General features: G+C 46.4%; 1 protein-coding gene across 1 annotated transcript in view; it reads left to right on the top strand.

Annotated features, from left to right (window-relative positions):
- Nucleotides 1–18686, top strand: part of HACL1 (2-hydroxyacyl-CoA lyase 1) — a 38464-nt gene extending 19778 nt beyond the window's left edge. The window contains exons 9-17 of the mRNA XM_056800266.1: nucleotides 556–691; nucleotides 1801–1906; nucleotides 3486–3569; nucleotides 4916–5017; nucleotides 5866–6020; nucleotides 6539–6697; nucleotides 8568–8675; nucleotides 11897–12083; nucleotides 17076–18686. Coding sequence (XP_056656244.1) covers nucleotides 556–691; nucleotides 1801–1906; nucleotides 3486–3569; nucleotides 4916–5017; nucleotides 5866–6020; nucleotides 6539–6697; nucleotides 8568–8675; nucleotides 11897–12083; nucleotides 17076–17108 — 1070 coding nt within the window. The 3' untranslated portion in view covers nucleotides 17109–18686. The remainder of the gene's footprint in view (nucleotides 1–555; nucleotides 692–1800; nucleotides 1907–3485; nucleotides 3570–4915; nucleotides 5018–5865; nucleotides 6021–6538; nucleotides 6698–8567; nucleotides 8676–11896; nucleotides 12084–17075) is intronic.
- The last annotated feature ends 4758 nt before the right edge of the window (nucleotides 18687–23444 follow it).

The raw sequence follows: 23444 nt of genomic DNA, 5'->3' as shown, positions 1-23444 counted from the left end.
AGATCTGGTCCCGTCTGTCCGGTCTTGGGGACCAGGTGGGCTGGCGAGGAGGCCCTCGGCTGCACTCTCGCCCAGAAATCCAGGCCTGGGCAAACAGCAGCTAGCTGATGTGTGTTCATCTCGGACACCAGCAGGACGGCGTGATGGCTACAAGACGGAGGGACAGAACAGGCGCTCGGGCAAAGGGAGAACAGGCAGCAAACACTGGAGATAGGAGTGATGGGGGCAACGACAACAAGCCGTTCCCAAATCACAGGGACAGTTTGCTTTAGATGGAAGCCTTGAGAGCGGTAGGAGCGCCAGGGGCGGTGGGCCTGCCGTCACCCCGCTCCCGCTGGGAAGCCAACGCTGCCGAGTGAAGGCGGCGAGCCCCTGGGATTGAGAAGGAAAGGCAGGCGCCAGGCAAACCCGCCCCGCAGCTCCTGTGCTCGTTGGGGGTCAGGACCCTCTGGCGTGGCTGCTTAACAAAAAGTGAGGGGAGAAGAGCATCTTGGGACGTATCAGTCTCTCTGAATTGCCCCAGGCGCGTTCCCAAGCTTGTGCTTCTTGTTCTAGGCGCTGCGTATGCCCAGGCTGAAGAGAACATCAGGACGTTGGTAGAGCAGTGCGGGCTGCCGTTTTTGCCCACCCCCATGGGCAAAGGGGTTGTTCCTGACGATCACCCCAACTGTGTGGCTGCAGCCAGATCTAGGTTTGTGGGTGCCCGGGCGTAAATCCTCCAGTTCAACCAGTGTGAGTTCTTGGGGCCTCCGTGCATGCAGGAAGAGGTCACTAGAAGAACGGCTCAGTCACAGCTGCCTTTTTCACCCTGCGCCCTGCAGCCCAGCTCAGGGAAACAGGCGTCCTTTGACTATGGCACGTGCCGCATGATGCATAGAAAGGGAAGTAGAGGGAGCTTAGGGAAATCGTGTTTGGGAGCCGTGAGTCGGCCGTATCCTGTCTACAAACTAACACGGAGAGTCCTTGGAAGCATCCTGACTGTCCTGAGACCAACAAAGAGCTTTTCGAGTTTGTGTACGGCGTATCCCTAAACTAGGAGTCTTGGGCCGACCCTCCAAGGGGACCCAAGATTTTGTTTTCTGGGGGTTCGTTGAAGGACCCCCGGATGTTGAGCTTAGAGAAAAAAGAAGACTCGGGGGTCGAGGAACTCCTAGTCGCTGTCATCGAATATTGGAAAGCTTGTTATGGAGGAGACCAAAGAGACGGCTTCTGCTTCTCCCTAGAATAGGGTTAGGGGAAATTCATAGAAATAGCGGAGAGCAGTGTGGGCTGGGTAGAAGACAAAGCCATGCAACGAGGGGAAGGATTCAGAAGTGAAATTGGGCCGTTACGGGACCCTCTTAGTGGCAGTTTCCACGCAGAGGCCGCGTGACCATTTGCTATCTCTGCTGGACGGGATTTTTGTTCAGCTATAGCCTGGACTAGATGCCTGCTGAGGGTTTTTTCCAACTGAAGTTATCTGGTCACCTTTTTTCTGGTCTCTATAGATTCTATAGCATTTTAAGATTGTAAAGCACTTGACAAAAATGGTTTCATTGTACTCTCCTCATAACTTTCAAAGGCAGAGCTAAGAGCTACTGTTACCTCCACTATTTCCTCACTTAGAGTATAGTCAGAAAGGACACTTTTACAGGTAAATGAATTTTAATAAAATAGTTTTAGAATGAAAGAAGAAATAGTCTTTAGACTCGTCTCTAGTAACAAAGTATTTGTTTAGATTTTCCAAATGAGAGTAACTATTTTCGTATTGGAAAAATGAGGTCTTTTTGTTACATCTCGTGTCTTGATTCTTTTATCCAGGGCTTTGCAACATGCTGATGTAATCATATTACTTGGTGCCAGGTTAAACTGGATTTTGCATTTTGGACTCCCTCCAAGATACCGAGTTAATGTGCAGATAATCCAGGTCTGTATAGAAGAGAAAGTTAAATGAGAAGTCTCCATGTGATCTTTCTTGCACTATTTTCTCATAATTTCTGCTGGTTGTTGGTAGATGCCTTTCAGATAGGTCCCCTTCTTTTTTTTTTAAAGACCCTTAACCTTCTGCCTTGGAGCCAATATTGGCTCCAAGGCAGAAGAGTGGCAAGGGCTAGGCAATGGGGGTCAAGTGACTTGCCCAGGGTCACACAGCTGGAAAGTGTCTGAGGCCAGATTTAAACCTAGGACCTTCCATCTCTAGGCCTGGCCTCAATCCACTGAGCCACCCAGCTGCCCCCCCCCCCCGCCCCGTCCCCCTTCTTTTAACAAACTGGAACAATTTCCAAAAGCTAGATTAAGCAAAAATGATGACTTCAATTCTAATTTGGCAAATGTTCTAGATTACAAAGTTTGTTATTTTAAGTAGTACAGTAGGTTATAATTATAGTAATGATATTCCTAGCAAATATGTTTCATTTAAGTAATTTTTCCCCAAATAAATAAGTTACCTTTTTTAGTGTTATTTTTTTTCAAATTTTAACTCCTTTCAATGACTGCCTTTCTCAGATAGACATTTCCATACTATATACTATACAAAACTTAATCTTTTCTTGATGACTCCAGGCCATCATTCTGAATATTAATTTAGTATATTGTACTTGGAGGCTATTGAAGTATGAGGAACGTTTTCCTCTATCCCAAGAAGTTTCGAACTGCTTTATAATTCATCATCATAATCACAAGACCTCCCCCCCACCCCAACTTAATAGCACTTGTCATTTGTCCAAATATAGGTTTCTAGAAGTCCCATTCTTATACTATCATATTAAACTAGACAATGAAGCATGTCAACATTTAGAATTTTATATCAAATGAAGCTGAGTCAGTGGACTGTGACTCAAAGCCCATCCCAGCCTGGTTCCCACCGATCTTCCTGGACTTGTTTCCTGTGATTTCTCCTCATGACCCCTTTGTTCCAGCCAAACTGGCCTACATGCTTTAGGCCTTGGGGCTGTCCTTGATGCCTGGTTGCTTTCCTTCCTCACCTTCCCCTCTTGAAATCCCAAGGCTTGGCTCAAGTACCAGATGTAAACAGATTCTTCATTGCCCTCCCAAATGTTCAATTTCTTCTCCCAAATGACTTTCTCTTGGGGTCAGTATCTGTATTCCAGACATCTGAAGTTCTGGCCCTCAGCCAAATGAGGCTGAGTTGTTACTTGGTTGTGGTAGGGTAGAAATTGTACAGAATCGATTAAACCTTCGTGCCAGTCAGGTTTGAAACGATCACACTGACCACTGTCAGTGCGGAGATCCTGAGTGACAGAAAATAGGTCCTCCTCAGGGACAGTGAGCTACTTCAGCAGTCATGGCTATATGGTCATAAGAGGCTTGTTGTTGTTTTTTCCTTTTGCTAAGAGATCACCTACTCAAAGGAGGACTCGTGGCCTCCGAAAGCCTTCAAGAATATTGAACATCCACCCCATGGACCTGACCATAAATGTTCGGATTGAATTATTATATTTATCAAAGAACGAACTTGTTTTCTCACTATTAGCATCTCTTTGTAGGTTGATATCTGTGCAGAAGAGCTGGGGAATAATGTTAAGCCTGCCGTGGCTCTGTTAGGTGATATAAATGCTGTCACTGCCCAGGTAAGACCTCAGGTGTTAGCTTCCTTACATGGGCACTGTTAGAAATTCAGTTCTTTAAAACCTTTCTTGAGGCTTAACATTTTTTGTTTTAAAAAAAAAATGTAACTTACTTGGCAATATGAAGTTGGAGCTCTTCATACTCACAGTTATGTGTAAATTGGGAATTTTTAGAAACTATTCATGAAAAAGAGTACAGCAATATTTCCTTTTGGAGCTCTGGAGTAGTAACTATATTTATTGGTATTCTAACTAGGATTTCTCTCCGATGGTGACCTGTGAATTCTCTCTCTCTCTCTTTTTTTTTTAAATTTTACCCTTTGGTGCAAAAGAGAGTATTATTTCGTCATTCAGTGTCCTGAAAAATGTAATTTAACTTTAAAGAAACATACTTTAATAACATTAGGAAGATCTTTCAATATTTCCTTAGGCAGAAAAAATCCACTGATGCAGATTTACAATCTCTAATTTGAGAATGGCCAAAACTTGGTATTCTTTTCTCCCTTTGTAGATGGTCCTTTTTGGTCCTCTAGGAAAAAACATGATAGAGCAACATTTTAACTTCTGTGTAAGAAGGGTTGGTTTCCCCATGCTCCTTTTGTCATAACCAAAGTCGTGGTATTTTATCATGATTACATGATAGACAAGTATAAACTAAATGCTATTCCCCATCGTTGTGGGCCCCTCTATTTGCCTAGGGATGTTAGCAAGACCTTGTCCACTGCTGGGATTATGTGTGAAGGGGTGGACTTAGAGGGTACATGATGAGTCGGGATTGCTTTACTTTCTGATAGGCCAATCTGAAAGCATAGAAAAATAGGGAGCAGTACTCTGCCCCCGTCCTACAAGGCTCTCACTCTCTGGAGGGAATCTTTTTGTATATTTATATATCTTTACATAATTAATTGCCTATTTTATAAATTTTTTGAAAAATTGGTCACTTCCCTTTAAAAAACTTATAGGTGATATGTGTGTTATTCTATAAAAAGGTATTTTATTTTTTTAAAATATATTTTATTTGATCATTTCCAAGCATTATTCGTTAAAGACATAGATCATTTTCTTTTCCTCCCCCCCACCCCCCATAGCCGACATGTAAATCCACTGGGCATTACATGTTTTCTTGATTTGAACCCATTGCTTTGTTGATAATATTTGCATTAGAGTGTTCATTTAGAGTCTATCCTCTGTCATGTCCCCTCAACCGCTGTATTCAGGCAGTTGCTTTTCCTCGGTGTTTCCACTCCCATAGTTTATCCTTTGCTTATGTATAGTGTAAAAAAGGTATTTTATGATAGTATTTTAATTTAAGATTATTTAACTGAGGAAAGACCCCCATGATTTCTTAGCTTTTAGAGCAATTCAACCAAAGGCCATGGCAATATTCTTCTGATACTGAATGGTGGAAGGTACTGAGAGAACGAATGAAGAGCAATGAAGATGCATCTAAGGTAACGAGGTCTTGACTCGATTTGGGGTTAGAAGCCTGTGTCCCACTTGTGCCCACCTATAACTATTTTGGGGAAAATGATGTCAGCCCTTTGAACCTCAGTTTCCTCACCTGTAGAAAGGGGTAAATATTAAAACTTCAGAGGCCTGCTGGGGGAATCTAATACAATAACAGAGCACCACGTGTCAGCCATTATTATAAGCCCTGGAGTTTCAAGTTCATTCATTCTTGTGACTGCTCCTAAGATTTTTGATCAGTTCCAGCTTAATTAATAACAGCTAACTTCAAGCTTTTCCTCCATCACATTTTTATGAGTCAGATTTCCACTAGGAAGCACCTTAGTTCAAGGAGAGGAAATAGTTCTTTCCCTCTTTGTATCCTGGTTTTGTGCTCACTCTGCTGTTCTTTACAGATACGCCTGTGTCTTATTACCGTAAATCTTCTAGTAATAGCATCTATTACACATAGGAGTCCATCAATCAGCAAAAATGTATTAAGAGGAGAAAATAAACAGCCCTCATGCAGTTTACATGTACTTATATATGTATATACTCAATAAATGCATGAATGCATTTTGTTGGGAGGAGATATCCAGCACCTAGTGGGAGGAGTGGGTGTGAGAAAGAAGCGCATTCCCCACATGGAGTCCTCCCACAGGACCTTCCTGGCATGGCAGCCTTTTATGAACACACTCATCGCTATCCATGGAATCCTCTAATAGGATCTCTCCAAAAGGAGTGCACCTCAAATGTGAACTTTTGATTCTCTCATTATTGACTGGCTTTTTAATTCCCACAACTCCTTACTCCACTAATAAACCTACCTGAATGATTTTCCCAATCCTTTTAGGAATTAGCATCACAAAAATCCTTGCCTATGAATTATTACACAGTATTCCACCACATCCAAAGACAGCTCCCAAGAAACTGTATTATAGTAAGTGAAGGAGCAAATACTATGGACATTGGACGGACTGTGCTTCAAAACTACCTTCCTCGTCATAGGTAAAAAATAAAACATTCTTTGAAGATAATTGCCGTGATTTATGTGCATGCATGCGTATGTATTTGACAAACTAACTTACAGCCACTAAAGCTTCCGATGATTGTGCATGTTTAGCAAAAAGTATCTTGATGTTCTTAAGTATTTTTGTGTGAAGATTTCCAAAAACAGGGATTTAATGTCTATATGCTACCGTCAATTTTATTATTTTTATTTAGATGTTACATTTATATAAACTTAATTTTAAGATCAGATTATTTTTTGTTTTAAATATGTTTCCTACCTTGTGTGAAAACTAATTTAAAAATCTAGTTAGTCACATGGAATTTTTTTCATTTGACGGTCTGAAAGTTGTGCCTTTGTTCTAAAATGACTTGGAATGTATTTATCTGATTTTTACAGTGTTTCTTAGTAGTTTTGGCCAAGATCCAAACGATTATGAGGCTGTATATAGTCTCCGTGTTCTGTAGAGTTAATTCTTCTTTTGAGGAAGGAAATCATTTGTGCTGTTTCCCTGTAGACTGGATGCTGGCACATTTGGGACAATGGGAGTTGGTTTGGGCTTTGCTATTGCTGCTGCAGTGGTGGCTAAAGATAGAAATCCAGAAAAACGTGTGGTCTGTGTGGAAGGAGACAGTGCTTTTGGATTCTCAGGCATGGAGGTGGAAACTATCTGCAGGTAAAAATGGGGCATTTCAGTTTTTCCTGCATATGAAAAATTAATGCGTGTATAGACATACTGTGTTATGTGATGCTGCTTCATCACATGCAAAAAAAAAATCTATAAAAATCCTGATATTATGGTCCCTAAGTTCTAATACCATGCACAAAGCAATCCTATGTGTCGGGGATCACTTTACTTTTTTTAAAATTCTTACTTTCTTGGTAACAACTCTAAGACAGAAAAGCAAGGACTAGGCAAATGGGATTAAGTGACTTGCCCAGGGTCACAGAGGTAGGAAGTATCTGAGGCCAGATTTGAACCCAAGTCTTTTCAACTGTAGGCCTGTGACTATACTGTGCCACCTAGATGCTCCTGATCACTTTATCTTTGATTTCACACAAAAAATGCTGATAGCTCACAAAATTATAGCATGCCTTTTCCTCCAGTGATAGGCTTTTCAAGTCCTATAGGACTCAAATTTAAGTAATCATCATTATTTCAAAACATGTAAATGTGACTTTGCAAACTTTTAAAACAATATGCAAATAATTATTATTTTTTCCAAAATGTCAGGTTTATTCACTTATAATTGGACTTTATTTTGATAATCACAAACATGATTTTTAAAAATACTATTCTTGGGTGTACGGAAGTTATATTTAGTTTTTTTGTGCGTTTATGGACCACTAATAATAATTCTGTACTTACTCGAGGTTGACAACCAAGTGGTTATTTCTGAGGTATTCATTTTCCTATTGTTTTCCATTTTTATTTTTGGAAAGTTTCCAGGAGATTATAGAACACAATTTATAACCAGACCGAGACTGTGTAGGATAATTTTGTAAGTCTACATTTCATCTGTTCATACTTCCATTTAGAGTCTTAGCAACACGTCTTAATGCAGGATTTATGTACGTAATGATTTTTAAAAAATGTTTGTACCTAAAGCTTTGAAGTTCCCAAGGAGAGGCCGTGAGCATTTAACAAATATAAGACTAAATATCTTTAAAAAGGATTTTTTTCCCAAGTGTTAGGCGGGGCCTCCTAGCCTGAATCTATTGAAAAACTGAGAAAGGCCAGAATTCCAGTAAATATAATCTACCACAAAGTGAGACAAGAAAATTCTGCAGTTTTATAGACTCAGTGACTGACTAGCTATAAATAAACTGGACTCTAGAGCATTTGTGCACAAACAATGGAAGTCTCATGTTCTATGAACCCCCAGAATAACTTCAGGAGATGTCATGTGGCCATAACTGCATTGTCTTAACCAGAGAGTAAAGCACTTCCGGGGCAAAGAAGCTTCTCTTATATCCCCTCTTCCCTCATGCACACGCCTAGGCTGTCTCTGAAGGTTCTTGTAGCTGAAAGGTTTGTGCCCCCACGGCTGGCCTGGGGACTTCCCGATCTTAGACAAGCTGCTCCTGAGAAGCAGGAGCATGTCTCCCCCCCCCCCCCCCCAGCTTTTCTTACCTACCGCAGGATAGAGCCCCTCCCCCCAGCCCATGCTGCCCTGACCTAGCCTTGGGGGATTCAGAGTCACCCCGCTGGGCACCAGGATGAAGCCATGGAGGATGACCCTCCCGGAGATGGTCCAGCTAATAAGACTGGAAGTATGTCTGACGGCAGTATCCATGCTTGGGTAAAACGCCTTCCTAGAGAGAAGCTATAGAATTATGAAAGTTTTATTTCCTACGGTCGAAGCACAAGGGCTGGAAAGCCCTCAGAGTCATCTAGTCCAACGCCTTCACTTTACAGGTGGGGAAACTGAGGCCCGGGAAGGTTAAGCGTCTTGCCTAGAGGCACTCACACAGGCATAGTCAACACATAAGAGCTATGATGTGAACCCAAGCGTCTAAGTTTGATCTCCTCTCTTTTGTTTCAGGCATAATTTGCCAATCCTTCTCATTGTGGTGAATAATAATGGAATTTATCAAGGCTTTGATGCAGATACCTGGAAGGAGATAACACAACTTGGAGACGTTTCCCAAGTGTGAGTATCATAAAACTGTTCTCTTAGATTCACTGAGAAACATTTCAAGAACCCCAGCATATTTTCCATTTTTATGTTGGTTTAGTTTTTAAGTTATTTTTAAAATGTTCTTCTTCAGTGGTACAGTCCATTATGAGTTCTAGATGACTGCTTCCTCTAAAGGGCAAGCTGTGTGTGGTTCTTTTTAAAGTGCTGTTGATTATTGAGAGGGATTCGTGTTTATGAGAGCCTGAAGTCTTTGGCAAGTTCAGATAAGATAATTAATTGTCTGATCTTGTAAGTGAAAATACATACTTGAAAACCATTCTTTAATCATCAGATGCTATTCAAACTAGTGGAATCTAGCCGTGAGGGGGTCCGAATCTGGTCCAGCAGGCCATTTAGGAGTGTGAGGATATGTTCTGTCCGTAATCCCTAATGACCCTCTAGAACCTTGTTGAGCTCTGGCCTCCCCAGGATAGGCATCATAAACTGTAGCAGTTAAAATTAGCTTCTCTGCTAGTAGTATTATATTTTATGAGGTTGATTAAAGATTTAGAATTTAAGAAAATACAAGTAAGAAAGCACGTGCCTAGGAGGGCCGAACGGCCCATTCAGTTTCACTTACATCATGAGAGACGCGTCTGCTCGGAAGCGGAAGTAGGAAGAGAGCCCAGTAGGCTTTACAGCCAGTTAAATAGGAATTTTGATCTTGCCCAGGTGAGGATCTCAGTGAGATTAGAGGGCATCCTGGGAACTAGAGCAAGGACTTCTGGGGATTGAAGTCCGGGGTTCAAATCTCCATTTTTACAGCTCCCTGGATGTGGAGGATGAAGTGTGGAATGTGGGGATGTAAGTGCATCTCATACTGTGCTCCAAAGCCAAAGGTGAATGACTTCTTAGCTACATTTCTCTCCATTTAGGACAGATAATTGACAGTTGTCTAGAGCTGGTCTTAAACATATACACAAACTTTAGTTTTATTTAGAAATTTATTTATTTTATTTATTAGATTATTATTATATTTTATTAGATTATTATTATCTATTAGAAATTTATTTATTTAGTTAGTTTAATATTTAGAAATATTAAAAGAGAAACAGATCCTAGACCTCTTATAACTGTACATAGGAGATATAGTCTTAAGTGAAAGAAAGAGGCAATTACAAAAGAGAAAAGAGATCATTTTAAGCTTCTGCACAGACAATGCTTCTAGGATAAGAAGGGAAGCAGCCATATGGAAGAAACAGTCTTCACATCAAATTTCTCTTTTTGGGTTTGGTATCCAAGATAAGCAAACAATTTGTGGGGGAGACAAAGAGTATACGTGACCAGTCACCATTCCCCAGAAGACAAGAAGTGAAGGGATCTAAACAATTCTCAAGAGGGGGACTGCATAGTATTCACAGTGATGTGAAAAAATCCTCCAAATCACCAAGAAGAGAAATGCAAATCAATCCTGAGGTTCACCTACACTTTGCAAATATGTCAAAAAATGACAGTAGACAGTGTTAGAGGGGTTGTGTAAAAGTAGGCACTACTACACTGTTGATGGAGCTGTAAATTGGTGTAACCATTTTGGAATGATGCCAGTAAAGTGACTAAAATATCCATATCCTTTGACCTGAAGATCCCACAATGAAGCTTATGCACCAAGGAAGCCAATGATAAGAAGAAAATCTTTCCATACACTAAAATATTTATAGAGCAGCCTTCTTTGTTTCTTGTTTGTTTTTATTTGAAAAAATTTAGCAACCTTCCTTGTGATTGCAAAGAATGAGAACAGAGTAGATGCCCATTAATTGGGGAATAGCCAAGTAAACTGTAGTACCTAAATGTAGTGGCCTATTATTGTGCTAGAAGAATATGATGAATATGGAGAAACCTGCAAAGATGGACCTGAACTGATGCAGTGAAGGCGAGAAAATAAAATACACCATGATTAAGCACTGCCAATGGAAAGGATAGCACCACATCAGCAAATCAGAAGGGAGTCAGGAAAGTTACAAAGAACAAGCCTGACCCAAAAGGAGAGATGTGAGAGGATGCTCTCACTCCACCCCTTTGGCAAGGTCCACAGGTTATACACATTGCATATATTTTTGGAGTTTTCAATATATTGATCAGTTGTACTGATTTTTTTCTCTCTTTCCTGCTTTTGGTCTCTAAAAAATATTGTTATATGGGGTGACTCTCTGGGAAAGGAAAGGGGGAGTGATACTAGGGAAAACTATAATATAAAAAGGTATCAATAAGAGCTTATTTTAGAAAATCAAACAAAAGATAAAATTAACCTAAAAAACCCTAAAAAAAAACCTTAAGGGATCTGTGAGTCCTTAGCTTTGAGTTTGCATCCAGGGCCATCCATAGAAATAAAACAATCCCAAGAACCCCTGATAAAAGGGGATGGGGTGTCAATATTCAAATATTCCAATTCCCCAATTCCTGCTATACTCTACATTTGGAATTATCTTGGGTTTCTTTTTTCAAAGGTGATGGAATATTTTAACCTAATGAATCCAGTACAATAACATTATTTAGGATGGGTATTACACTTCCAAGCCTTGATCCATTTACTGGATTGGTGTATCAGATTTGAAATAACCACAGAATGAACAAATAAGATGCCACCAGAATCATGAAAACCAAAGTCAGACATATTACTGTATTGCACAAAGTAATTTGTTTTTAAAAAATGACAATTTCTTGTACATTCTGACTTGGTTTTCCTCTCTTGATCCATCAGGAAGACCTGACTAGCTTGTGCTGAATGTGATCTAGATCAGATTCTGATTTCTAGACTGTCACTTCCACATGGGTGATCACTGCTTCCGTGTTGAATAATGGCCATTCCTCAGGGGGTGGCTGGAATTACCTTTTGCTTCAAATGTTTTTCAGAAACTTTCATAAAAATTTTGTTTTCCCATCAAGATTCTCTGCTATACAGTTTTTCATTGTTCTGCTTAAATAGCCCACCATGATTCTAGTACCTTTCTTTAATTCGTTCTCTTCTTGATGGTTTTCTCCTTTAGTTAACTCTTGTTTAGTTAGGTTTTAAAAAAATTACTTTTTTATTTATTTCAGCAATTTCCCTCATTTTGTAAACTTATTTTACAAGCTTTTTAAAAAACTATAGAATCATATATATAATAGGAGCTCATTTTTTATTCCAGTTCCACAAATTATTTGGGGACATAGCTTGGGAAGGTGAGTATCGATGACCTTGTCCTTGCCTTTTGCAGAGGGCCTCCAGTTTCTCTCCTGCCAAATTCCCATTATGAGCAGGTGATGACTGCTTTCGGAGGCAAAGGCTATTTTGTGCAGACGCCAGGAGAGCTGCAGGATGCTCTGACCAGAAGCTTAGCCGAGAAAGCAACACCATCTCTCATCAACGTCATGATTGAGCCTCAGGCTGCTCGGAAGAAGCAGGTAAGCACCAACCAGTCCCTCACTCGGCAGAGCGACCTCCGCGTGGAGGCTGGCTTTGGTGGGGGCCAACAGGTGCCTCTTGGGGCCTCCCCCACAATGCTCCGGGCCGCTAGGGCCCTGATTAACCCAGAACGCCGCTGTAGGAAAACAGAGTGGAGGTGGGGAGGCTTCTGAGACTCTTGGCGACATCTTTAAGAAATGGATTCCACGGCGGCTTTGTAGTTGTTTTGTCCCATGAATTATGGAGGAGACAGAGTAGCGTAGCCAGGCATTTGAGAGGTTTTCCTTCCACTCCTATTTCCAGTCCGTCTCAGCCTGCTTCTCTAGTGCTCACCATGTTTTTAAAGTCACTGATATTGTTCGGGTGGCCAGGTTTGGGGACTAAATCTCTCATTCCACTGATACAGCAGGAACTCCCAAGGAGTAAGTTCTCTCTACTAGGGCAGAGCAGCCCAGAGGCATGCCCGAGATCCCGAGAGGTCCTGGGACTTGTCTAGGGCTGCCCAGCCTGAGCGTATCCAAGGTGGGACTCGAATCTTGGTCTTTCTGGCCGCTACCTCCCCCCCACCTGGACGCAAGAGACGCTTCCTACAACTACCCAAACCAGTGTGGAGCGTTCTTAGGCCTCAATAAACGTTGGCTTTTGTTATCTCTGAGGCACAACGAAGGGGAGGGCCCTTTCATTGCAGGCATCCCTTGTATTGGTCCGGCATGCCCTTAGCTGTCGCTGTGCCATGGCGTTGGGCTCCTGGTTGGCGCGGAGCTCCTACGCGTGCCCCCACATTTGTGCCATGGCGTTGGGCTCCTGGTTGGCGCAGAGCTCCTACGCGTGCCCCCACATTTGTGCCATGGCGTTGGGCTCCTGATTGGTGCGGAGCTCCTGTGCGTGCCCCCACATTTGTGCCGTGGCGTTGGGCTCCTGGTTGGCGCGGAGCTCCTACGCGTGCCCCCGCATTTGTGCCATGGCGTTGGGCTCCTGGTTGGCGCGGAGCTCCTACGCGTGCCCCCACATTTGTGCCATGGCGTTGGGCTCCTGGTTGGCGCGGAGCTCCTACGCGTGCCCCCACATTTGTGCCATGGCGTTGGGCTCCTGATTGGTGCGGAGCTCCTACGCGTGCCCCCGCATTTGTGCCATGGCGTTGGGCTCCTGGTTGGCGCAGAGCTCCTGTGCGTGCCCCCACATTTGTGCCATGGCGTTGGGCTCCTGGTTGGCGCGGAGCTCCTACGCGTGCCCCCACATTTGTGCCATGGCGTTGGGCTCCTGATTGGCGCGGAGCTCCTACGCGTGCCCCCACATTTGTGCCATGGCGTTGGGCTCCTGGTTGGCGCAGAGCTCCTACGCGTGCCCCCACATTTGTGCCATGGCGTTGGGCTCCTGGCTGGCGCGGAGCTCCTACGCGTGCCCCCACATTTGTGCCATGGTGTTGGGCTCCTGGTTGGCGCGGAGCTCCTACGCGTGCCCCCACATTTGTGCCATGGCGTTGGGCTCCTGGTTGGCGCGGAGCTCCTACGCGTGCCCCCACATTTGTGCCATGGCGTTGGGCTCCTGGCTGGCGCGGAGCTCCTACGCGTGCCCCCACATTTGTGCCGTGGCGTTGGGCTCCTGGTTGGCGCGGAGCTCCTACGCGTGCCCCCACATTTGTGCCGTGGCGTTGGGCTCCTGGTTGGCGCGGAGCTCCTACACGTGTCCCCACATTTGTGCCGTGGCGTTGGGCTCCTGGCTGGCGCGGAGCTCCTACACGTGCCCCCACATTTGTGCCATGGCGTTGGGCTCCTGGTTGGCGCAGAGCTCCTACACGTGCCCCCACATTTGTGCCATGGCGTTGGGCTCCTGGTTGGCGCAGAGCTCCTACGCGTGCCCCCACATTTGTGCCATGGCGTTGGGCTCCTGGCTGGCGCGGAGCTCCTACGCGTGCCCCCACATTTGTGCTGTGGCGTTGGGCTCCTGGCTGGCGCGGAGCTCCTACGCGTGCCCCCACATTTGTGCCGTGGCGTTGGGCTCCTGATTGGTGCGGAGCTCCTACGCGTGCCCCCACATTTGTGCCATGGCATTGGGCTCCTGGTTGGCGCAGAGCTCCTACGCGTGCCCCCACATTTGTGCCATGGCGTTGGGCTCCTGGTTGGCGCAGAGCTCCTACGCGTGCCCCCACATTTGTGCCATGGCGTTGGGCTCCTGGCTGGCGCGGAGCTCCTACGCGTGCCCCCACATTTGTGCCGTGGCGTTGGGCTCCTGATTGGTGCGGAGCTCCTACGCGTGCCCCCACATTTGTGCCATGGCATTGGGCTCCTGGTTGGCGCAGAGCTCCTACGCGTGCCCCCACATTTGTGCCATGGCGTTGGGCTCCTGGTTGGCGCAGAGCTCCTACGCGTGCCCCCACATTTGTGCCATGGCGTTGGGCTCCTGGTTGGCGCGGAGCTCCTACGCGTGCCCCCACATTTGTGCCGTGGCGTTGGGCTCCTGATTGGTGCGGAGCTCCTACGCGTGCCCCCACATTTGTGCCATGGCATTGGGCTCCTGGTTGGCGCAGAGCTCCTACGCGTGCCCCCACATTTGTGCCATGGCGTTGGGCTCCTGGTTGGCGCAGAGCTCCTACGCGTGCCCCCACATTTGTGCCATGGCGTTGGGCTCCTGGTTGGCGTGGAGCTCCTACGCGTGCCCCCACATTTGTGCTGTGGCGTTGGGCTCCTGGTTGGCGCGGAGCTCCTACGCGTGCCCCCACATTTGTGCTGTGGCGTTGGGCTCCTGGTTGGCGCGGAGCTCCTACGCGTGCCCCCGCATGTCTGCACTGTGTTGGCTCCGTGGCGATGTCATCAGAGGCCCTGCATTCCTGGAGAAGAGCTCTGAGAAGATGGGCAGAGGCAGACCTGGTTCATCTCCCCAGGGAGACCTCTGAAGCCACGTCTCTGAGCCCAGTGCCAGGAAAGTCATGGGGATCGCGGAGGAACTATCCGGCCCCCTCGCTCCGGGGCAAGACGGGCCGCACAGCTTCCTCGAATGCTCTCTGGAGGGCCTCACGTCGAGGTCAGCGGCTCCAGGGCGCCGCCACTCGGACCCTGCCCGAGCGAAGCTTCTCTGACTCCCGTGTTCTCCCCAAAGCACAGCCCGGCTTTCTTGGGCTGTTTTAAAGTGAAAACCTCAGCGCGGACTGGGCAGCACATGAGAGAACTGAGGGCGCGGGGCAGACGGTCACTGCCCACCCGCCGGAGGGGCGAGGCTCTGACGGTGCGCGTGGGAATTGGAGGGTCCCCAGTGGGCGTCCTTCCACGGCTGCCCTGGTCGGGCTGGACCATCCCGCCTGAGCTCTAGAAAATGTCCGTCTTCTGGCCCGAGTGGGCGTGTCCACCGGAGAAGTGCCGCCGGCCCCCCACCCCCAATGTAGTGGAGTGGAGGGACAAGAGGGAATAAGGGGAGGAGTGGGGGTGAGAGGGTGAGGAGGTGCTTCTTCCCCTCTGCCTGGGAGGAGCTAGCCCAGTCCTGTCTCCTCAGAGAGTGGTTCTGGGAGCTGGAGGACAGGACACTAGAAGGGGAAGTAAGATGACCCAGAGCCCCCTCTGGGGTCCAGCCTGTGCCTCTGCTTTCCTCAGGGACACCCACTGGCAGCTCCCTTCAGGACCGTGGGGCTGCCCCACTGCCCAGGAGAGCTGCCAGTCCCTCGGGGCTGGCAGCCTCGATCCCTGGGATCCAGAGGAGCGGTATGACCCTCCTCAACCTTCAGTCCCCTCGGCTCTTGTTAGAAACCGTCCCAGACCCACCTCTAAAGAAACAAAGGATGTATTTGGGTTCAAACAGGGAAGGAGTGGCAAGGGAGATGGGTGAGCAGGGGCTGCCATGGCTCCTCCCTGGCCAACTGGCCCTCCAAAGCTTGGAGCCTTCTCAGCCTGGATGCCTCTTCTTGCCAGCTGCCTGCTGGTCCCCACTGCTGAGCTGTTGGAATGCAGGAGTCCAGGGATAGATGAGGGAGAGATCCTTGAAAGCGCCCCAGGCCGCGGCATGCCCTGGTGCCTCTGATTGCTGTTCCCGAGGGTTGAGGGAGAGCTAAGAGGAGGTGAGCCGCAGAGAGGCCCGGCTCCTTCCAGCCCCGGAGGTCCGCCTCTTCCCTCAGGCTCAGCGGGACGTCCCAGCTTCCCGGTCCATTGGCACTTGGAGGTTTTCTTCTCGCGCCTCCCCCACCGCAGCTGCCTCTGTCAGACTGTTCTGGGCTCGCTGTGGACTCTCTCCGCCTCCTCCGCAGCTGCCAGAGGGAGCGGCCTGTCTCCCTCTGTTCTCCCTCCCCTTTGGCCCTGTCGCAGTGCTTCAGCACACGGGAACGCCAAGTTTTCAGGAAGGAGGGTTTGATGGGTCGAATGACGAAATCAGGCCAAAACGGATGTCACTTGGCAGTGATCCTGCCCGTGGATCCCAGACTCCCCGATGTGAGTGACCACCGAGCCTGTTGTGTCTTGGTCGTCTTGGGACGCAGCACGTGGGGTTGGGCCTTCTTCTCCATCCAGTGGCTAATCTGGGAGCCTATCCTGGGAAGGCAGGCACAGGGGACCCACCACTGGCCCTTGTTCGACTCCTGAAAGGGGCCGGCCTAGAAGGCCTGCCCAGGCAGGAGCACTGACCAGCTCGGTAGGCCTCGTGTCCACCCCGTGGGCCTGCTCTCTGTGGGGCCCTCCCACTCCAGCACAGCCAGCCCCGGGCTTCTCCCGGCCTCTGCTCCTGTCGTCGTGCGCCCCCTCAGAGGAGGGTGGCCGCGCGTGTCTGTGATCGGCCTGTGGCACTGCGCTCTGCCACGTGGGCAGCCGTCCCCGACGTGGCTCCACGCGGAAGCTGCTAGAAGCACTCGTGTCCGAGCAGGCCTCCCCCCGCTCTCACGCTCGGGGTCCTGCGGGTCAGGGGCACGTTCCGATGTCTCCGGGATGGAAGGGCCGCTTCGTGCTCCCCCGACAGGGACTCAGATCGGGCCCCACGGAGGCCAGCCTCTCCACTCTCTCTCTCTTCTTCCCTAGGACTTTCACTGGCTCACCCGCTCTCACATGTGACTGCAACCCCAGGCCAGAGGAGCCCAGCAGCGCCACGGCCGCCGCTCCAGCTGTGCCCGGCGAAGGGAGAGCTGTCAGAGCCAAACCTAGAGAAGGTTCGTGACGTTTCTGCGGGGATTATTCGGTGGGGAAGCTAGAAGATGCCGGAATCTTGTCGGTCGTGGCATGATGAGCTTTTTGGTTTGTATGCAATGAACTAAGCGCCGTCCATACCCAGGAAAAAGCTTTTGAAAACTCAGCCTCTACTTCCAAAGGCTTACCAGCCCGCGAGGAGAAAAACACGCCAACAGCCAGGTACAAACAAGGCAGAGACGAATACATTGGGGCAGCTACAAGCCTCAAGGCTGGGACATCTGAATGCAAATCTGGTCTCAGGCTCTTGTCAACCATGTGACTGAGCAATCCCTTTCACCTGTCTGCCTCACTTTCCTCAACTGTAAAATGATCATAATAGGGGGCAACTGGGCTCAGTGGATGGAGAGCCAGGCCTAGAGATAGGAAGTCCTGGGTTCAAATCTGGCCTCAGACACTTCCCGGCTGTGTGACCCGGGGCAAGTCCAATACACAGTGTTGATTCTAAATTGGAAGGTGAGGGTTTAAAGAAAATGATACTGATAGTACCTGCCTCCCAGGGGGGCTGTGAGGGTCAAATGAGATAATAACTGTAAAGTGCTTAGCACAGTGCCTGGCACACTTGCAAGCCCCATATCCATGTAGTTGTTTTTATTATTATGATCTCGGGGAAAGCCTGTTGTATAACAATGAACTATTGTATAAAACTACAGAATCTTCAAATGCATCATTCCAGATCTTTGCTCCTGTGTGTACATGAATCCGTGTTGCTGTGCAGATCGTGAATCTTAAAAATTCTCAGACCCTACTTCATAAGATTTGGTTAAGACCATTCCCCATTTAAACAATGAAGGTACTTGATCAGGAAGGTGAGACCTCTACTCCACCCCTACTTAAGCATGCCCTAGGGGAAGATAAAGTTGTAAACTCCTTGCTGAACAATGAAAAGTACTTAAACCCATACTTATAGTAAGACAAAAGCTCTTAAGCTAAGTCTATCTTTAGATCTAATACAAAGGGGTGCTAAGTACCTATAAAGGTCAGGCAACTTGTGAACTTACAAGGAGCAAAGAGGTGAGAACTTACTCAGAGATTCTAGTCTACTCAAGTGTGAATTACTCAAAAGTTAGTCTATTCAGGTATGAATTAAGAATGGTCTGTCCTTTGGAAAACGCCTACTGTGATTGGTAGATGTGAGAACTTAGGGGAGGTGACATGGGAGAAAATTCCCTTTAAAAGGAGGTCAAAAAGAGGTCTCGGGATTCATCGGGGAAAAGCTGAATTGGAAGAGGCAGCTGGCCACTTGAAGGACTCTCTCGGGTCTCTCTGAACACTAGAATCTAGCTTGGGACAAATCTTGTGGTGAGTGGATTGAAGACTGACTGATTTCTCTCTCTCTCTTAAGCCTGGCCTAAGCTGGCCTACCCTTTTTTCTCATTATTCCCTTTTTCTCTCTCTCTTTCTTTAATTCCTCATTTGTATTAATTAAAATCTCTATAAAACCCAGCTGACTTTGGGTATATTTAATATTTGGGAATTTTCCCCTGGCAACCACCTTATATTTGATTTAAAACAAGACACTGTCTTGATACCATATTTTCTGCAGTCACAATTTAAGCCAAACACTCTTTTATCTGCCACAGTTTATAACTCCCACTATTTTAATTATCACAAGATATAAATTCTAGACTTTGCAGATATAATTTCATCAAAGTGACCATATCCCAGCCTTCAGAACATTGGATCAGATAGTCAGCGGTTCAAAGTATTGGGAATATTATAGATTTGGGGTTAATTAAAGGAGATTAGTGATTAAGAACCAGCTTGGAACTCGGAGCCAGAGTTCCTGCTGGAATTCTGAGGTCCTGATAAGGGTTGGTGTTTCCAGCTGTCAAGGTCTCTAGAAGCTGACTGAGCGGTTTTCTGGCTCTTTGGGAATTTTCTTTGAAACCCTGGGAATACCAGATTGACAGTTTGGAAGAGAGAAATTGAGTTTGGCAGTGACTACAGGAGATGAACAGAAAGAAGAAAGAAGACCTTTTTCTTTTAACTCTGAGCCTGCAGAGTGTGAAAGGAGATTTGGGGAAGGCAACATGATTACAAGCAGAGTGACACAGAATGCTGAGAAGTAAGACAGAGGGGGGTTAACCCTGTTAGAATTTTGAGCAGAGGGGAATGCTGGGATTCCAGCGGCCCTCCAGGGGGGTTGGTTCCAGACTCTGAAGGCACAACCCTCTCCAAAACCCAGCTCTGATCCTTGGAAAGTTCACATTGTTCCTGAGAGATAATTTAACTAGAGCCAGAAAATCCCTAACGCTTATAACTCTCGTGTTACTCTAAGATCAAATCTGTAAGGGAGCTGTGGGAGGCTCGGCCTCACCAGGGCAGATGGGATCCCTCCTGACTCTTGACTTTGCCTTTATTTCGATCTACTTATTCCTATGTGGATTTAGCCTCGATTTAGTTAGACTAGAGGGCAAATTATCAGGCCGAGAGCGGAATCTGAGTAGCCTGGCTTGGCCAGGGACTGAAAAGACTAAAGCCAAGTCAGCTTGTCGGGTAATGAGTTAGTGTTCTGAAAGTAGGGAAGAATCCACAACCCTTATCCCCACATCCGGTTACAAACTTTATTAAACCTTGAGAACTTGAAGCAGCAGCAGTCAGATTGGTTACTTACTGGCCTCAGGCAGAGAGTGTCGCCATCTTGGCTCCCTGGCCTTGAACAGACTACCCTGGCAGACTGGGTTAAGCAAAACCCCAGGCACCGTTTTTGCCATCCTTATGGGCCTCTCTTCACCTAAACAGTTTGGCAAGCAAAGGCCAGGATTGTATCTACTCACATTGGAGCCAATTCGAAGTCAGGAAAACAGTTTTTGGGTCCCAGAAAGATCAAGGCTGTGAAACCAGGGGAGCTGCAGAGGCGGCCATTATGGTGTCCTAGAGCTCAGAGCCAGTCAGAAGAGATCATCGCTTCTGGGGAAAGGGATTTCTTAAAGGACCAGACGTAAAAACAAATTTTCCCGTGGAGAGGTTTTTGTGGCACGACGACGGCACCCAAAGTTATCATCATGGACTAATAGCAATGTTTTACCACTTCCTATGGAAGTCTTACAACTTGACTTTCGTTACTTTTCCAGATAATATATACTTGTTGCTAAATATTCATGATGGCTTCCAGTGGGTGAAAATGGAAATAGGTAGGGCTCTGTCCTATATTCCTGTGCCAGCAGGAGTGGTTTTTCTTCAGTGTTGCAACTTTATTATGCACTGAAAAATAGGTGTTAAATTGATTGTTGGGAAAAAGACTTGGGCAACAAATGCTGATTTAAAGCTAATGATTTTGACATTGAAAGAAGAGATAGCACAACTGGGAGCTAAGCTAACAGAAGTGACTGGGAAGTTTAAAAAATGGCAAAGCAGAACAGCAAGAGACCCCAACTAATAAAGCTGAAATTAAAGAGGCTCAGGAAGACAGCAATGGGGCAATACTAGTGCTTCCATTACTCGACATTACCAGTCTTCAACCAGACCAGGGAATAGTACATATAAAAATACATAAACCATTTACGACTGGGGATCTAGAACCTAAGAAAGAGACTGCCCAGATTTTTTAAGGAACCAATTGTAAGGATGGGTACATGGTAGGATTTTTTGAATCCTTGACATCAGAACTGAGGGAGAGAAAAAACATCCGTTGAAGAGCAAAGGATTCTGGGAAGGAAAGTGGCCTGAGGAAAATCTGGAGAATTCTGGGGGCTTCCAATCAGAGTCCTTGACCTGAGAAGATCAGTTTTCGGGCTGGGGAATTCACTGAAAGCCATCTGAGAGGATCCTCTTCCTACATTCAAGCTTCCTAGAGATTTGTCTTCAATCTGTTTTCTCCAACCACCTCTTATCTGAGAAGATATCTCAAAACCCCTAAAGGGGGCTGTGGATTGTGATAGAGGTTTCAAACCCTAGAACTGGAGTTACATTCTGGGAAATTGCTGGAGCCTCAGCCACAGTAGGGGAGGGGCTCAAGATGTTCTGGAATCTTGGGAGAACAAGAGTTTTCTGTCAGAAGCAATTGGCTCTTTCTCAATCCTGACACAGCCTAAGGCCTAAGGAAAGGTCTGGTCGAGACTTTGCTCCTGAGGAAAGACTTAAATCTTTCTCCTGGTGACTGGACAACTTTCCCCCCACTGATTCCTAATCAAAGGGGCCAGTTTGAGAAGACACCAAGCAGCTGACAAGATCACCTGGACAGCTCCTGGTACCCTAGGTCTGAACAGTGCGGGGGGCGGGGGGGGGGGGGGAGGGACAAGACAAGGGCCATCCAATCCTGAATCTCTCAGGGACCCAAGGCTGCCAAGACCTGGGTTCCCCAACTTGAGGAGGGAGGTAAGGGTAGCTAGAATAGGGACACCCTTCCCTCTTTCCTCCCAAAAACCCTTCCCGCAGCCATTTCCCTGTGTTATTCCCAAATTGATCAGTTAGAATAAAGTTTGACGTCTCCCCCAACTGACTCTAGTGTGAGTGGAAACCAGTTCCAGTTTGAGGGGGGAGGGTAACTCTCTCTCTGAGGAAAGACATTAGTAGTAGAGGGAAGTCAAGAGGCAGTTTAAGGTTGAGCAGCCATAGCTGAAGGGGGGAACTACTCACTCCCCCTCTCCTCCCCCTTGGCCAAGTTAAATAGCAGGTGTCTCCCCTGAACCCTGCTTTGAGAGGAGAGGTCTCTACTCTTTCTCCCTCTCTCTCTTTACCACCAGACTAACCCTCTATTGGCACCCCAGAGTTTCAAAAGGACCCCCATTATAGAAAAACCTTTAGTGACCAACTGTCACAAACTGACAGTTGGAACTCTTCAGGCCAGTAGCCATTTTCAGTGACACTGTCTAAGAGTTACCAGACTGGATCAACAAAGACAGCTTGATTCCTGGTGGAGGAGAACAGTGACTACTAGAAGCCATTCACCAACTGCCACCCTGTGACAGTTGAAATACAGGGGAAAGAGAAACCATTTTTTAAAAAAGACAATGCTTGCTGGGTTTGTGCCCCAAAGAGATAATAAGGAAAAAGGCATGTACAAGAATATTCATAGCCGCACAGTTTGTGGTGGCAAAAAATTGGAAAATGAGGGGATGCCCTTCATTTGGGGAATGGCTGAACAAACTGTGATGTTGGTGATGGAATACTATTGTGCTCAAAGGAATAATAAAGTGGAGGAATTCCATGGAGACTGGAACAACCTCCAGGAAGTGATGCAGAGTGAGAGGAGCAGAACCAGGAAAACATTGTACACAGAGACTGATACATTGTGGTATAATCTAATGTAGTGGACTTTTCTACTAGTAGCAATGCAAAGATCCAAAACTATTTGGAGGGACATATGAGAAAGAACACTATCCACATCCAGAGGAAGAACTGTGGGAGTAGAAACACAGAAGGAAAAAAACTGCTTGATCACATGGGTTGGTGGGGCTATAACTGGGAAAGTAGACTCTAAAAGATCACCCTAGTGCAAATATTAATAAGGAAATGGGTCTTGATTGATGGCACATGTTAAACCCAATGGAATTGTGTGTCAGATATGGGGGGGGTGGAGAGGGGAGGGAAGGAGCATGAGTCTTGTAACCATGGAAAATTATTCTAAATCATCTAATTAAATAAAATTTTTTTTAAAAGGGCAGTGCTAGGGCAGCCAACATAAAGGATCTAGACATATTGAATCCTATATAGGCAAAGCTTCAGGTCTGACAACAGACATTCCTAACTATTAGTTCCTGACAGTATGAGACTCAGGGAAGAATAGACATTAGGATAAAACATCTCTATAACCAACAGAGATAAGGAAGGGTGGTAACAAGAACAAATGGGAAGTATGTTGCAGCTACTGTTATGGTCTACTGTGATGGTAGTATTGGCAATATATTGGAGCTACTGTTTAATCTACAACACAGTAGCTGGAATAATTGAAAATGCCATTGGGACTGTGACCAACATAGCAACAGTTTGGACTCAAATCCCTATGACATGACTTTTCTATGGCAAACTCTACCCCAACTGTATGTAGCTTTTTTGGCGGTGGCGAATGCTCTAAATTACATCATAGCTGGAGCCAACATCATTTTTCACAAGAAGACAGTCAATACCCTAGAAATTGACAACAGTCTAGAGGCACTGTTTGGACAAATACCTATCTTAACGGAACTATGCCAGGACTACATGCTAAAGAAACAACAGAGTATGGGGAAGGGAACTGACGTGGTCAGACTAATAAGGATG

This window comes from Monodelphis domestica, chromosome 5 (assembly GCF_027887165.1).
Source record: "Monodelphis domestica isolate mMonDom1 chromosome 5, mMonDom1.pri, whole genome shotgun sequence".
Taxonomy (NCBI): Eukaryota; Metazoa; Chordata; class Mammalia; order Didelphimorphia; family Didelphidae; genus Monodelphis; species Monodelphis domestica.
Note: the sequence above shows the minus strand (reverse complement) of the source record. Positions and strands in the feature narration are given on the sequence as shown.